Raw genomic sequence first — 17,216 nt, 5'->3', positions numbered from 1 at the left:
AATGTGCAAGGTTTCCTTACCACTGCTGCTATATTTGACCTGCCGCGAATGAACGTAGACCACAAAATACGAGTCCCGCTGCACTAAATTCTACTTTAAAAAATCTGCCCATTTCAAAAACGTTGAAAGCCGAAAGCTTGTGATGAACGTTCTTGTCCTACGAACGGCAACTGCGTCGCGAGCGTGATTTGCAAACTGAAGTTACGTTCGACCTACTGGCTTTGGTGGTATAACCAACAATTCATGACTCGTGGCGCCAAAAGCACGATAAAATAATATGTCGCATTGATGAATTATTTCCTTTCCTAAACAAATAGTAGCACTGTTGTACCTAATGAATAGATACTTATGCAAATACTACAAGATTAGGCCCCTGGACAAACAGAACTATTAGCTCATCAAGCCTGGTATGCGTATTTTAGCTCAACCGCGTCAGAAATCTGTGTCCGCGTAGTTGGTAACACATTACTGGCTTTGCTCTGGCAAGGCCATTCCCAGCATCCACATGTTGGAACTCTACTATCAAAATGCAAGAGATCACACTTCAGGTAATTTTATCCCAACGATAGAGATGCAAAGGTCGTTTCACCAGAGCTCGAGCAAAGCAAGTGTCTCGAATGCGAACGTTAAACCTCTGCCAAACAAGTGTTATCAGCAGCAACAATCCCCGACGTATGAAGCCGGTGCCGTAAAACTCTAAGAGGACGAACCATTCTATAGTACGGGGAAGTTTTATTCTCTGATTATTTTCCGTATACGGACGTTTGCCTAGCAGCAAGACCGGTATATGATCTAGTTGGACGTACGTTAAACTCTTCACTTACGTTCAGTCAGCATCTTTCGGGCATAAATCCTACGCATATTTCGTGACGCAAATTTGTTGTTGCGTGTTTATGATCCTTGAGCGTTTATTTACGAGCTGTGTATTACGATACGAAATTTCATTCGCGTTTCCATCAACAGCGAGTCCACATATTTAGTCATTTGTGCTAAAAAGTCATGCAAAGGTGCTTTCTAGAACAAACGCATGTTTTATCGAGAGCACGCTCGTCAAAACAAAAATTATTGTTGAGCATCACTGGGCAGGGCGAATGGAATAAATTTTATATAAAGCTCTCGTTTCCCAGAAAAATCGACGTCAGAGTTGTGTTCTACAAATCACGCTCATGGCGCTGGCAAATAGGAGCTAGAAGCTCACATGGCCGCGCACTAATTTCTCGATGGTTTGTACAACTTATGGAGGGCACATGATATAAAATTAGTAGGAGCTGTCAACAGGGTCGCTCATGTGAGGTCCGAAATTAGAATAAACATCAGTGCTGTAGTGCTCTTAGACGCCGAGTGAGGCGTGCGCTATTCTTAGGCTACAGAAGCACACTACACGGTTTTGTTACAACGGAGATTTTTAGGTCGGTTGTTTATCTAGCAATCGCGGCATGCTCTTAGAGGCCACGCCTTAGTATCCCCAATAATGTTTTCGAATGGGAAAATTTCAATCCAATAATGTTAATATATATATAAGTACTCGGCAAGACCACTGGACAAAACTTCAATGCTATATTTTTCTCTGTAAAAGACGGTTAAAATGTTCTCATCAATATGTTCACAGTATATTCAATACGTTCATATGATCATCATAATGTTCATTCTGCAGTCGCCTCGCAAATGCAGCGATGTGGCAGAAGTTCTATTTGACACTTTGCGAAGAACCTACCACTGTAGCGTCTCTCAAAGTCGCTTGCAGTTGATGGACACTGTATCTCACATACCCTGCAATTTCTGCATCTCGTGAGACGGCTTCAAGGAAACAATGTGTATGTGTCCTGTATAGTGCGTTTTGTCCTCTTTAGCGTATACACTGTGCTTGACTTCTCCGATACTGCTGCAGAATCGAAAGCCAGCAAAAAGCGCAGCAACTTACCAACGTCTACGCTTGCACCTTGGACCCAGTTCGGCGATCGGTAAAGCATGTCCTTGTGAGTTAAAAACGCCTTTATGGAGTCTAGATTGTTCAAGATGATCGTGTCGGAAAATGCAGCTTTTACTCTGCGCGTAAGGAAACAAAGCAGTCTATGAATAATGACCATCATCTGACATTATCGGTGCCTGTGGTGCTCTCTAAACATATTCCCCATCTAACCTAACACCGAAAAGTACAGCTGATACACATGAACGAGCCTTTCTTACGCCTCCTATGCATATCAAACTCCGATGATCAGTAAGTCCCACGCGTGTTGCGCACACTCACTTAGGATACACTGGAGCAGATGGAAAGCCTTGCCACTGGAGCCATTCCGTAAATCCGGCTAGGCCTAGAACATCATATGTATTTCTTTCACACCTATATTTCATCCGCCTTTGTGTAAGTGCGCGCTTAGATGTGCACTTTTTATATTCATAATGTGAAATTTGCCTGCGTTTAGGTCAGAATCACCAAAGCGAGGCCAAATAAATCAAAGATTAGTGCATATGTCGGCACAAATTTTGATGTGGCGTACTCTGCATTTTCAATATTCGTAACTTTCTCTCTTTATTGCCTTGATATACAAGTAAAATAAACATTTGGAACCGTATGTATTGCTGACTTTCTGGCGGTATTTCGTGACATTAACTTCCTAACTTAGCGCCTCCTATGGTAAGGCACTTTACAAGAAAGTAAAGTAACCAAAACCGAATGCTTAAAATAAATGGCATGCCAAAGATTTATCTCTCTCTCTCTCTCTCTCTCCATTTTACGTTATATCAGTTTCTTATTTTTACTTACATGGCTATCGCGTGAGCTAGTCTTCAAAAATGTATGTTGTCAAATGTTGTTCGTTTGTCTGAACATCCACAAACAAAGATACCAATCTTAACAACTTGCAACTAATCGCAAGTAGGGAGCGAAGGTAAACCGTGAACAACAATAGACTAGAATAGGCAGCTGAAAACCAACTATTGTGCGTGGAACTGGCTACGAAGTGAAAGATCCCGTCCCTTTGCGTCAGTAACAGTAGCATTCCCACAGTGGCCGCTCTACGATTTGTACGCTTGACTGCAAACCACGAAGATGCGGTCTGGACTTCGACCGTTACGACCGCAATCTGATAAAGTGCATAAAAACTAGGAGAAACGCCCGTTGTTGTGCCATAACAGCTCAGTTGCGGGTTTATCAAAGCTAATGCACATCTCTGCCCTACGGTGTCGCTTAAAGCTCATGTCTCGCTTCACAAGGTTAAACGTTAACTATTCCCATAAATTTTGTGCTAGTTGCCTCCACTTGACCCCTGCGAACTTCTTAACCTCATCCGCCCACCTAACTTTCTGCCGGCCCCTGCTACGCTTTCCTTCCTTGGAATCCAGTTTGTTACCCTAAGCGACCATCGGTTATCCTCTCTTCTCACTACATGTCCTGCCCATGCCTATTTCTTCATCTTGATTTCCACTAGAATGTCAGTAACTTGAGTTATTTCTCTGACCCGCTGTGCACGCTTCCTATCTCTTAATGGCACCCCTACCATTTTTCGTTCCATAGCCCTCTGCGTTGTCCTCAACTTAAGTAGAACTCTCTTGGTTAGCCTCCACGTTTCAGCCCCATAGATGAGTACTGGTAAGATGCAACTGTTGTATACTTTCCTCTTGAGCGATACCGGTAAGCTGCTAGTCAAAATCAGTGAGTACTTGGCAAATGCGCTCCATCCCAGTCTTATTCTCCTTGTTATTTCCTTTTCATGGTCTGGATCTGCGCTTAATACCTGTCTTAAGTAGACATATTCGCCTACTAGTTGCAGTTCTTCGCTACCTAACGTAAACTGCTGTTCCTTCCCGAGGCGGTTGAATATTGCCTTAGTCTTCAGCTTATCGATTTTTAAGTCTACCATTCTACTTTTCCTGTCTAGGTCATCAGTCATTATTTGCAGTTCATCCCCAAGTTACTTAGCAAGGGTATGTCATCGGCAAATCGCAGATTACTGAGGTATTCTCCATCTAACCTTATCCTTAACTGCTCCCATTCCAAGTCTCTGAATCCTTTCTCTAAGCAAGCTGTGAATAATACTGAGGAGATCGTGTCTCCTTGTCTAATACCTTTCTTTATGGAAATTTTGTTATTCTCTTTATGCATTACTATGGTGGCTGTGCAGCCACTATATCTATCTTATATCTATAAATATCTGTGCAGCCACTATATATAGCTAGCACAGAACCGGGTTATATGGAAAAATATGGGAGAGGCCTTCGCCCAGCAGGGGGTATAGTCAGGCTGATGATTATGATGATGATGATTACAATCAATTCAAAAAACACTTAGGCATTAGCAAACACTTCGATCTACAGTAACCCCAGACAGGAAAAGCACACACCCTGACCTTGCTAATAGCTACACGTCGTACCTGATAACAGGGCCATAAGAGCAGGACCAATCGTATGCCCGACGGGAATCTAGTCCTTTAATAAGGATATCCAAGCATCCTAGGAAGGGTACACCAGTGGGCCCTGGAGGAAACCGATGTCCATCCTGTGTCTGCTGTTTGCGGCTCATGAAGCGCAGCAATACTAAAAGCACAGCGCATAAAAGGAGGGCTGCTGCGTAGGCACCAGTTGTAGCGTACAGCATCCATACCATTCTTGGAGCGCTTCTTTCTCAGGTGGGCTGAAACGGAAATAAAACATAGGGTTGCATAATGAATACTCCTTGTTGATCGCTCACTTTCTATTACGTTGAAGAACACGAAATAACCTCGGAAACTCAGTCGTTACTGAGCTCAACTAATCAGCCAGGAACATGTGTTAACTCCGATCATGCAAAAGACCTTCTGTGTACTATGCGATTTCAGTGGACGTTATAAAACTTCAGGCAGTCGAAGTTGTATGCAGTCATCTAATACGGCGTCGCTCACAGCCAGTGTTAGTCGCATAAGACAAAGGAAATCAAATCTTATTATCTCACCACGAAGTGTCCGCCACTCAGGATCAATTTTCTTCAAATCCTATTGCCTCTTCGCGTTTAAAAGCGTTTCAATCAAGCGGCGAGAAATGTTTTTATTTTTGTCACACTATTAGAGGGAAAATGCTCTCCAGTATTAAACTGAACAAGTACCTGATAACATCTTCAATATTGACAAGACTTCAGACACCAAGACTTCAGCCAGCAGATTGGCAAAGGGGCGGTATATTAGGAATATTACCCTTCCATGCCTCAAGATCAGGTCCACGAACCCACAAAATTGTATGATTGACGAATGCGTTGCGAAATTATTGCTGGGTAATTTGCGCCACAGCCGCACTCTGATGGCAGAGCATAGAAAACGATAGGCAGCGCTTCTCGTGGGTGTGCGTGTTCTTCAGTGGAACAATGTCTCCGAGTGTACAGCATCGAACCTTGTAGTGGGCCGCCGGCCAGACCGAAGTGCATCAAGTTTTCATCGCTGATCAGAAGAGAAACAGTCTTTCAAAGACCATTACGGAAGCCTAAGTCACAGCGAACACATGGATGTGAATGCTGATTGTATGCATCGTGGAACAGGAACAAAGGAGAGGCAGTTTTCTATGCTAAGGATTATTACGCTTGGTGCTGTGACGTCAGTTCAGATGCCATATCAGTTGTACCAGGCATCGTTTTTATTCAGCGCCTTAACCATCACCTGAATATACAGTTAAGGATAAGCCCTGCCTTTCCTTCTACTTGCCAATTGTGTTAGCCTTCCACGAGTGCACTGTGTTATACGCACAGCCTGAAATGTTACACAAACCTAATTTTTCTTTGCAGTGTGGTATTTTTTCACCCTGTTTCCTGAAGAGTTATGTAAACAGCCTCATATAAGGATCAAGTAATATCGTCTTTACCACCTCGGCACAACTTTACTGCCTCTTCTACGACTTTCTTCTTGACTCGCAGTGATTTTTGTGTAGGACCATGGATGTATGGCCCGAGAGGTGCCATATCGACGTGCTTAATCGAATAAAACGTTAAGGACCGAGGTAGTTTTCCTCCTCCCGCTTAGCTGTTCCCTTATTGCAGGAAAGCCTGCCTTTTAGGAATGTTCAGTTCGTAGACTCGTTAGTGCGTTCATTCAAAGTCCTTTACACTACAATGGATGCAAAATGCTATCTTCAGGGCAAACTGGGCCGATTTCGTTGTGGTAGTCCTGCTAAACATCTTATTTTAATATCATTGATACCACGATGTCATCAGTCGCAAAGCTTATACTCAAGTGAACCTTCTACGGGGCTCCGCGGGGCTCCTGTGCTTTCGCACCTTAGGAAATCTGTACAAAGTGGACGAAAGCCGCTTTTGCAGACGAGCCACTATAGTTTTGACGCCGGAAGGCGTCGGTCTATATTGTAGCGCTCTTGATGTCACGACGCAGGGCAACTCTACGGCAACCAAAAGAACAGTACACCCGAACTAGACAGCACCTCCGCTACCACACACGTTTTCTTTGTCCTACACTCTCGGCTCCTCTTCTTCATCCATCTAGTCTGTAACATTTACCCCCATTTCGCAAACAAAGCCCTCCGGGCGAGTCAGGTGTTGTCACGAGAATGACAATTCTTTAGGCGGGCGACATGCGTAATGTCAGTGTTCGCCGACGTCGTCTACTGGCCATAAGGCGTGTAATCCGGTAGTTTAGTTAGCCGAGTCGCTCTAAAATTACATATGGGACGGCGTAGCATGCCAGCGTTTTCTGGTGTAAGCCGCGCTCCCTCATAGGTTTCCAAAACACGACTAGGTCACCGGGGAGGTAGGTGATCTGGCAATGGTGGTCGTCATGGCGAGCTTTTGATCTGTCCTACGATGACAAATTCCGCAATTGGGCTATCCGCCGCGCTTCTTCAGCCAGGCAGAGAGTTTCCGTTAAACACGGGTCGTCGTCAGTGGAAAATGAGAGGATAGTATCGAGGGTTTGTCGCGGAGAGCGAGCGTACAGGAAGAAGAACGGACTGTATCCTGTGGTCTCAGGTATGGCAGTGTTGAATGCGTATGTAATGAGGGGAAGAACACAGTCCCAGTTTTTACGGCCCGAAGCAACGTTCATTGGAAGCATATTGGTTAGTTCTGTTGATGCGTTTTGTTAAATCATTTGTCTGAGGGTGATAAGGGGCCGAATTCCTGAAATCGGTTGAGTTTAAACGGAGTTCTTCTAATACATCAGCAGTAAACTGACGGCCTCTGTCACTTATCAGAACTCTCGGGGGACCATGCGGCAAGATGACTGAATGCAGCATAAAACGAGACCCTTGGTGAGCTGTAATGGCAGGAGAAGCGGCCGTCTCACAGTAGCAGTAAGATGATCCACACATACAGCAATCCAACTATTGCCTTTTTGCGACTTTGGGAAAGGACCCAATAGGTCACCTCCGACTTTCTCAAAAGGAGCCTTGAGCGGCATTACTTCTTTATCCATCTAGTCTGTAACAATATTTTTCGAAAGCTCTTTGCTGTTTCGATTTTCTATATCAATATGGATCCAACAAGTCCAATTCTTGCTCCGACAGTCGCGTCTGTAAATGACGACCGTGGCATTTTGTTTGGCCGCGCTAAGGATTACAGCATTATCCTTGTCAAGCAATCTCTTACGGCTACCCTAGAAACGAGAACTCTTAAGCAAGCTTATATTAGCGACATCCCTTATATCCCCAGACGTTTCTATTAAACTTTTTTAAACCAAATGTTTCAAAATTCAGAGTATTTTCATTGTGAGGTGGACAGTCCTGTATTTAGGAATGCATGAAGGGGCTTCTAAAAAGTTTTCATTGGGTTTATATTATTTCGCAAACAACTGCACAGTTCTGCAGTGGTGATAGAAACAGACGTGCTGTGTGTTCATCGATGAAGAAAATGACTACGCTTCCTGGCCGCACTCAACATATAACTGGCAAGGAACATTCTATGTAACGCACCATAAAGCAACTGAAACAATCTAGAACGAATAAAAGCCGATACGAGTGGCTACGAGCATTCGAGATAAACCTGGTAGCATATACAGTCGTAAAGCGATAACACTCACCTGATCCGCTAAACTGGCTCCAGTAAGGCTCTTAACAACGTAGCCCCGTGCTGGCAGCTTTCAGCATAAACAAACAGAGCAAAGCTTCCCTTCCATATTTTCAAGCTAGCCCATAAAACAGCTTTTGACAGTAGAGATAAATGCAACTTTGCACTGACGTGTACGAAGAGAGTAAGACACAAGAATGCAGCCGTATAGTTCAGTGACCTAAAAAAGAAAACCGAAAACATAATCAGAAGAAACACATACATTTCAGAGCTTTATTCATACTGCTATTCATGAGAACGCACACCCTCCACGGTAATGAAAACTTTGTATCCCAGAAACCGACGTCACATAATTAGCCATACACCGGATTTACTTGTTAATATAACAATGCAGTCAAAGAGTTAGAGTTTTCTAATCTATTGAAACTATCTGAGGACTGGAAATGGTAGCGACGCCTTAATTAGAGTATTTTTGTACTCGAAATTCATTTTTGAGTAGGTACTAATTACGCATCTTTCACACTATTCGTCTCGGAAATAAAGTGTGAATTCTGAAGATGTAGGGTAGGTTTGGTTTGTGGGGTTTGCGTACCAACTTGACTCAGGTTATCAGAGACGCCGTAGTGAAGGGGTTTGGAAATTTTTACCACCTGGTGTAATTTAACATGCGACTGACATACGACAGCGTAAGGGCGCCTAGCTTTTCGCCTCCATTAAAAGGAGCTGCCGCGTCCATAGAAAAGTAGTCAAGCGCTCTAACAACTGTACCACCAAGGCGGGTTTGAAGATGTGGGCTGTCCCGAAAACCAATTCTGATTGAAACATTTTCACCAATGAAACCGTTGACGTAGTTTATTCGCAGGTCTTTAGAAAATCACGTCGGTGAACAGCTTCCTGCGCATACCGCTAGGCTTAAGTATAATCACCCGCTACAAAAACATTTAAAGGGTCAACTATCCTTGAACTAAGTCAAGAACTTTAGCCATGCCCCGGCGCTGCATTTGCTGCTGCGGTTTATGGATCTCTGCTAGATTCCGCGCTTAGTGAGCTTTTCGGCAACGAGCTAGTCTGGATTCTCTTTGTTCAATGGTCTCAGCAGCCTGTCTGAAAGAGCGACGATCTCTGCGTCTGTCTTTAGCGACAGTGGTTTCCTCTACGCCTTGGATAGATGGGGTGGATGGAATATAGGAGCGTCCCCTTTAAAATGGAGTGGTAGCAGTTGCCATCATGCTCGTTTTCTTCCCTATATCTTAATTATTGTTTTAGATCAGTTAACTATATCATCATTCTATTTAATAATTTTTTGTTTCTACATTAGTAACATTATGTCGCTTTTCAACATTTAAGGCACCAATCTTCAAATAATTTTTTCCTATCTTCCACCGCAGGTTCATTCACCCGGCCACTGGTATCTCTAAACCCCAGGGCCCCAGGAAGAGTGACTGCGCCTGCATCGACTTCCGGGTGGATACCATCCCACTCGAGTATAAGATGGTTAATTATTTCTGTGGATTTACCACATACTGCACATGTGTCATCTTCATGGTTAAATTTCTTTTTCTAGCTGCGCGTTTTAAAGCACCCTGATCTAGTTTCAAAAAGTAAGGCACTGCCTCTTGAGTTATCAAAGAAAGCTTCCTACCTGATCTGCCTTTTCCACTTTTGATATAGTTCTACACTCTGTTTCTTTTCTATAGAATTTATCCAATCTGTACCTTATGTGTTTTTCACCTCTTTATTAACGCTCTTTATTTCTTCGTACTTGTGACTAGCATAATTACTAGTTAGTTTCCTAGTTCTTTTCCTTCTTTTGAGTAAATGCGTTTTAGGTATACGCATTTAAATACTTTAGCTGCCCACCTGTTACTGTCCAATTTCCTCAGGCGTTCTTCCTATAGTATTTTACTCTGAGCTTCCCGCTCTTCAGAAGATGCTCAACCCATATCTCCCTGTACCGCCTTATTTGTGGTTTTCCCGTGGGCACCTAGTGCTAATCGTCCGACGGCTCACTGATTTATTTTAAATGCCGACTGTACCTCTGCTTTTAGGCACAAAACTGCATTTCCAAAAGTAAGCCAGGACACCCCAATTTCTTTCCAAATACTTCTAAACACCTGATAACTGTTGTATCCACACAATGCCCCATGCATTATTATCCCGGCATTTCTTCGCCCTTTTTGCCCTAAGTGATTGATCATAATTTTCAATGTATGCCAATCCTTCGTTTATCCATACCACAGAATATTTATATTCTGCCACTTTGGATATTTCATAGCCTTGTATTTTAAGACCCTGATCAGTTGAGCCGTTGAAAATCATCAGACCCGATTTAGCTGCGCTAAACCTGAAGCCTAAAGCGTCCCCATCGTCTCCGCAATACTTAACTAGAGTTCGCAAGTATTCCTGGCTGTCTGCTAACAGCCCAATATCGTCTGCATACAATAAACCGGGGAGGCACTGCTCTATCACCTTCCCGCCTAATCTGTATGACAGGTTAAAACCCAGGCTACTTTCTTATGTCTTCCGTTCCATATTTATTATATAAAGCATGAACAGCAGCGGTGATATAGGACAACCTTGTCTTAATCGTTTGCATACCTTGACAACTTCCGTATACTTCCTATCCCTTCCCATGTAATTTCTACTTTATAATCCCGGTATATTTCATGTAGGAAATCTTTTATCTCATGACCGATACATTCATCTTTTAAAGTGTTCCACATGAGTTCTCTATTTACATTGTCTTACGCCCCGTTTATCCAGGAAGGCCAAATGCAAAGGTCTATATTCCAAATTAGATATTTCGATGCATTGGGTAAGCACGAACAGGCTATCATCTAAACGCTTACCATTTCTATAGCCGTTCTGTAGTCTCCAAGTATCTTCGTATATTCTAGTCATGATTGCATCTTTAATTTCATCTCCTGCATGGCCAACCTGTATATGATGTAATAATAACCGGCATCTTGGGTTTCATGTGCATCCTATCTCCTTTGTCTTTATAAATCAAATTCAATTTACTCTGTCACCAGCTGTCCGGAATTTGCTTATTCGTTATTACTGTTTCCAAATATTTTAACGTTTTCTTACTTCTTGGACGAAGTTCATTAACCAGCTTGATCGAAATTTTATCTATTCCTGTAGATGTGCTTTTAAGAATATTTTTTCCGCCTTGTAGTTGAGATTGGTCAGTTCTAAGCTACTTTGTATTCGGCTCTTTGTGTTGCTTCCTGATTTGTGGAGATTACACTATCTTACTCTAAAATGCCTCGACTATAACTGAAGTAATTTAGCTCATAGCGTTGCCTCCCTTTAAACAATTTCCCTCGTTATCTTGAATCCGATCCTGCTTTCTTTGATTCTTCTTCCCTAGGGAGCTTGTATGGTTCCAGAATTTTCTTGCTCCACCTCTAGAGGCATCGTGTATTTCTGCCATCCAGCGGTCAGTGCACTTCTTTATTTACTTTGGACGAGCGCCTGTAAATCAAGTACCTTTGTCGATACGATTCTCATTTTTGGTCTATTTCCTCCTGAGATACCTGTGCTTTCTTTGCCTTTCGGTGTTCCCTTAAAGCTACCCACCGTTTTTCTATAGCTTCCCTGATTTCCTTATTCCACCAGCTCCGTGGCTTCCTCTTTCCATTCCAGCGGTTTGCTACTTTAACCTCCTGAATTTTCCTCCTTATCAGTAGTACTACCTGTTCATATTCCCAGTCTTCCATGGGGCTTTTCTTTATTGCTTCCTCTATGTCTGCTGTTATCTGCGCTATTTGATCGTCATTTAATTTTCCGTTTACGTTTTGTCTAAGTTCAATTTTTCTTTTCATCAAGGGCCCCATCTGCAGACTAATACGTTTATGATCACTTCCCAGACTACACTCCCCTTCTTCGTCTTTTTCCATTTTTGCGAGCTTGCTATATATTGCCTGCGAGATTAAACAGCAGTAAATTGTCGTCTGCCTATTCCGGAATTCAACGTTATTTGTCCCTAACATTTTGTTTCTCTATTTACTGCAACTAGATCGTGTCGCTCACAGAAATCTAGCATTAGCTTCCCGTTACAATCCGTGTATCCATCCAGATCGTCGATGCGGTCGTTCATGTCCCCCAGTAGAATTATATTGGCCCCGTTTCCAAACTGGCTTATATCGTCACTGAGACATTCAACAAGATCCCTGTTTTCTCGCCTGCATTGATGTCCTGTTCCTAAATAAACTACCCCTAGTCATGTCCTTATGCCAGCAAATGTTCCTGATACCGAGATATTTCCTTTGCAAGATGATTTTATTCTTTGCCAATTTGTTCCCTGGTATATCAACATACCTAACCCTCCATCCTTTTTTTCCGCTCTCGTTCTGTTGCACCCTTCCCAGACGTAGCCTTCTATAGACGGCAGATCTTCTAGATCTCTGAGATGAGTCTCGCATAACCCGTACACACCTATTTCATCGTCCTTCAACTGCTGTTCTATCTCTAGCCTTTTCGCTCCATTTCTACCCCCTTGCATGTTTATGTAGCTGATCGTAGTGTTAAATCTCTTTTTTGTAGTTTTCTTTCTGGAGCTCCTCTTTGCCATTTTGCTGGGCTTCGCCTCCGTTATTTCGCTTCCTTCTGCTTCACTTCCAACTGCCCCTGTGCACGGAGCTCTCGCGGACACCTTAAAAAAGCTACAGTCCTGCCTGCCAGGCGCCAGCCGATCTCTGCTCCCGCCCTTCTGTTAAAATGGTTGCCATATCGCTGAAAAGACCTGCCAAAACCTGCTCTATGCACCTCCCTGTTTACCTCAACCACTTCGATACGCTTCTCTAAGCTTAACTTCCTTATGTGGTGATTAACTGTCACCACATCCTTTTCAAGCTTGCCGTTCATTCCTACCCCCTCCGGTACTGTGCACACAACAATCTGTGGTTGCTGTGCTATCGCCATGATATCGTCAACTCCATGAGCTCAACTTTCCACCAGTCCCGCAGCGTCACCCTTTAGAATATCGTTCAGCCCCGCGGCTGCTATCACCATATTGCGCTCTGCGGAATTTTTTGACAGCCCTTTTTTTGGTCTCTTTCAGCACTGCGTTCATTGTCATCCCTGGGAAGGTTCCAACTAACACTCGCCTATCACACTTTACCCATTCCATGATATCTCAACTGCACCTGCTCATGTTGGAAGGCAAGGCGCCCGTCTGCTGTGCGATGTCAGAGCACGTTAAGGAACCCCAGGTGGTCGAAATTTCCTGAGTCCTCCACTAATGCGTCTCTCACAGCCTGAGTCGCTTTGGGGCATTAAAACCCACAAACCAAGCCAAATCATGTTGGAATCCGCGGCGATAGGCACCTGACCCTTCTCTCTCTCCCTCCCAACTGTTGGCTCCTGGTTTGTGTTATCTGTGTCTTTGTCTCTTGGAGTTTCCATTTTTCCTTACTTCTTCCTTCTTTCTCGACTTCTTAGTAGCTACTTGTTTTGTCATGCAACATGGCGTATTCGGCCGAAACTAAGCCTACGAACTCGACCACGCTCGTCCAGACTAAAGTTAGTATACAGATTGATGCTTGTTGATCTAGTTTGTTAAACATGACTTCAGTAACAGCGCAGGCAGAAAGAAGGGAAGAAATAGAACACAAGAGAAAAGAGCGTTGACTTTCAACTATTTATTTCAGCAAGCATACCATCAGCAAGATGGAAATCAGGAAATAGGGAGAGAGCAAAGGGGAATGCCACAGCATAGCACCTAGAGCCTAATTCCGAGCATCTAAAAATCCAAGTTCCTTCTGAGTCAGAACGATCGATGACATGCTCACACTTTTCACCGCCTCGATTATTTCTCTGAAACTCTGATCCTTATGATTGCTTTCAATTGTGCATTGATTAAATGCTGGTACGCATAGCTCTTTTCGATGCTGACGTCCGCAGTTACGGCAGTGCAGGCTAAGTTGACCCTGGTTCCTTCATTTACATTGTTATTGTGTTATCTGAACCTTGTGTTAACACATCTGCCTGTATGTCCGATATATTCGCTGTCACACCAATAAAAGCACGCAAAAAACTACACCCTCTTGACAAATGACGAAGTGGTTTTGATGATTAACACCGCAAGGGTTCTCCTTAGTTGCGAATCGGTTTGTTTTCCTGCATAACACTGACATATTCAACGACGCAAGGAAAACAACTTGAACGCCCATTCGATTCCCAATTTTTTGGTTTTCAAATTATGTATGTACATATGTACATTACAGATCGGATTACTGATGGGATTACTGATGTACATATGAGATTACTGCTACTTTTCTGCGTTCATCCTTCTCGTGTCCTACGCTTTGCTTTTCTTTCCAAGTATACATTCAGCCACACCGCAAACTAGGGTTTCAGGGTAGACAGCGTCATAAAGCCACATAATATGTAGCGCCAGGGCTCCACACAGCATATGTACACAAGACTTAGCACATTCTTGCTGATTCAGTATTTCTCTATACCTCGTTTTATCAGGTTTGAGTGCACTGATACCGCAGGGAGAGCAGCTTTTATCGCTTCACATTTGTTGGGGTTATGGACCTCGAGCGAAAACCCACACTGTATGCAACTGATAAGAAAAAAAAAAAAAAAACGTGGTAGCAGCTTCTCGGGCACTGATATATAATTGCCGATTCATACCAAAGATAGTCTCGCACTGATCAGAACAGCCTAACAGGCGACGCTCAGTGCAGCAGAAGGAATTGTTTTCGGGCCCTTTCTCTCGCGTTTTTTCTCTCTCTCATTTGCCTCCTGGCGTAGCAGCGCCAAGCAATTGACGATCGCGCGATGCATTTAAAAAGTGGCCTAGTCTGTAAACGCAGTTCAGAGAGAACGCGTTCTGTTTTCTCAGACATGTCTTGGAACGCTGAAGTGGGTCCGTTATCATTGGAAGCGCTTCTAGTCTTCTGATATTCAGTTACACACGTTGAAAGTCTAATTTACGTAAACAGTAGCTTGGTATAAACGTTTAATCGCCTGTTATGACAGAAGGCCTTCAACTTCGGAATTAATTTTTATTGTCAATGTTTTAAAGAGTTACCTAAATAGCTTTGCTAAATAACTTTAACAACGAATAGCGCTGTTACGGCCACGTGAATCTAAGCCGCCTTATATTGAGTTTAATTAAGACTAGCATGCACAGTCATTCTAAAGGCTTAGTCACTTTTACCTAAGACAACTGGGAAAGTCAGCGTATATATACAGAATTTTGATGTTAATAAACGCCTCGTAGCAGTTTCAAAACGTTTTTCGTCGGCTAAAATGAGGCTGCCCTGTGATGTGTGTCTGCTATCAATGTTTCCTATAGGGCGACGTTCCGCGAAAACCTTACTGTTCGTTACAAAACCCGACACGTGAACTGCACAGACATTATCAACCGTTCTTTTGGCGGTGTAAGTACTCATACGTTCTGTAACGGTATTTGCAATTTTTTTTCTGTTTTTCCATGGTATGTCTCTGTTTTCATGGTCAGGCAAGCTACATACAAAGATAGCTTAAAGCAAGTTCAGAAGGTCTGAATGGCAGCAGACTCTAAGCCGTCGGTTTCATCAACCGCACTCTAAGCGAACTCTAAACGTTCGCTGCCATTCATGTGGGGTTGATGAACGCGACGGCATGCAAAGAACAGCGAGACATACGTGTAGTTAAGCACGTGGTATGATCGGACGCGGTGATGACAAAGGAGTCCAGTTCAAAGGTCAGCGAAGCTTGTTGATTCTCGTCAACGCGGTAGTGAAACCCACTAGAGGACATAAAAATGAGAGGTGTTTATAATCAACACACATCGCCGAAATCTTACAAAAAGGGTTTCAGTGCTAGCTGATTAAAATTGTATCCAGGGTAGAGCGAGAGAAAGAAGATGATTACACGCTATGATAGAGGCACTCAACAAGGGTTGAAGGGGAGCATCAGTTTGCAAGCCGTATCAACATTTCAACAAGCGGACTTGCCTTCGTCAACTAGTTTAAATTTATGCTTGACTCGGGAACTCAGGTTCGCCTTCAACCATTTTCCAGCGGTTTTTAAAAATAGCTATGTGTGACTATCAGACGTAAGGATGCATCAGGAAGTGTAGGTTTCATTAGTATCTGTGCTTGAATGTATTGAGGACATTACACAAAAAGCCACAGAATATCTAGCGGAAACTTTTTTATTGGTGCCACATGCTAAGCAAATTATAAAGCCCTTGATAATGCACAGCGCTAATATATTACAGGGGGAGCCATGAAGGAGATTTGTTGTGAAGTTCATCACCGAGATATCGTATAGGGCTAGAATGCGCCAAGAGTAAGGCTAAGATGCGTTGCGATTAGTGGAGTGGATTACAAAGTCTCTTAAGCCATCTGCTTCCTTTAGGAATACAGAAACATCCGATAAGCAAACAAGCCCTTTTCGCTTAAAATCAATGCTAGATGAAAATGAATGTGTTAGTAGCAAACTCGAAGTAAAATATTTTTTTTCTGTCGGTCTCAAATCTAGTGCATGAGGTTTAATCTAGGTTCACCTCTCTGTGCCATCCAAAAAATAATTCACCTTCTTTTCCCAGCAAACCCTATATGCCAGTTGTGTGTCCAAGGCGGACACTGCATAAAATTAAATCTTTGTAATGTTCCTTGTCAATTTGATGTTTGTTATACCTGCAGTTTGTTACTTAATATACTATTCTATGACGATTGCCGTTTTTCTTTCATTGTTTACAACGTACTAGCATCATGCAGTCGCTCACTTTCAAAGACATGCAAATGGTGGACATATAGGTCTTGCGACCTATTTATGCTGTTGACTCAGTTGGCATAAGCATCAGCAGCGCACACGTCTGCAATTTAGTTGCCTGGTACTATGATGCGACTGTTGACCCAGCGGAATTTTATGCTCTGTTCTTGAATAGTGGCTGTTCTGATATTATTTAAGATGCCCACAACTAATACTACCACAGCGTTTGTAGGGTGAACAATTGCGAGTACTCTTAAAAAGTCTCACAACGCTGTTTCTTATGTACCCGTCTATTATTTTTCTACCTTCCAGGTGTAACACCACCTCAAGAAGGTTGGCGACAAGTGCGGCGTGTGTGTTGTGTTTTCAGCCACTCAAAAGCTGGGACGCATGCGCATGTGTTTGGGACGCATGTAAAAACAAAGAACAAAAAAAAAGAGGCCAATGGGCAAACTTAAGAATACAAAAGCAATAGTTAAATATGAGATTGGAGTGGTGTACAGCATTCCTCGCGCCTGTGGCA

The 17,216-nt window shown here is 43.1% G+C and overlaps 1 protein-coding gene across 1 annotated transcript in view; it reads right to left on the bottom strand.

The window, feature by feature from the left end:
* The window catches only part of LOC146177763 (cytochrome P450 2J4-like), a 204,485-nt gene that overhangs the window by 16,363 nt on the left and 170,906 nt on the right, over nt 1–17,216 (bottom strand). Inside the window, exons 2-4 of the mRNA XM_084581632.1 lie at nt 4,601–4,630; nt 4,371–4,533; nt 1,922–2,046 (exon numbers count right to left, since the gene is read on the bottom strand). Of these exons, the coding sequence (XP_084437758.1) occupies nt 1,922–2,046; nt 4,371–4,533; nt 4,601–4,630 (318 nt within the window). The remainder of the gene's footprint in view (nt 1–1,921; nt 2,047–4,370; nt 4,534–4,600; nt 4,631–17,216) is intronic.

Source organism: Amblyomma maculatum, chromosome 10 (genome assembly GCF_055883805.1).
Source record: "Amblyomma maculatum isolate TAMU_Amacu chromosome 10, ASM5588380v1, whole genome shotgun sequence".
Lineage (NCBI taxonomy): Eukaryota > Metazoa > Arthropoda > Arachnida > Ixodida > Ixodidae > Amblyomma > Amblyomma maculatum.
The sequence above is the reverse complement of the archived record's forward strand: the minus strand, read 5'-3'. Positions and strand labels throughout refer to the sequence as shown.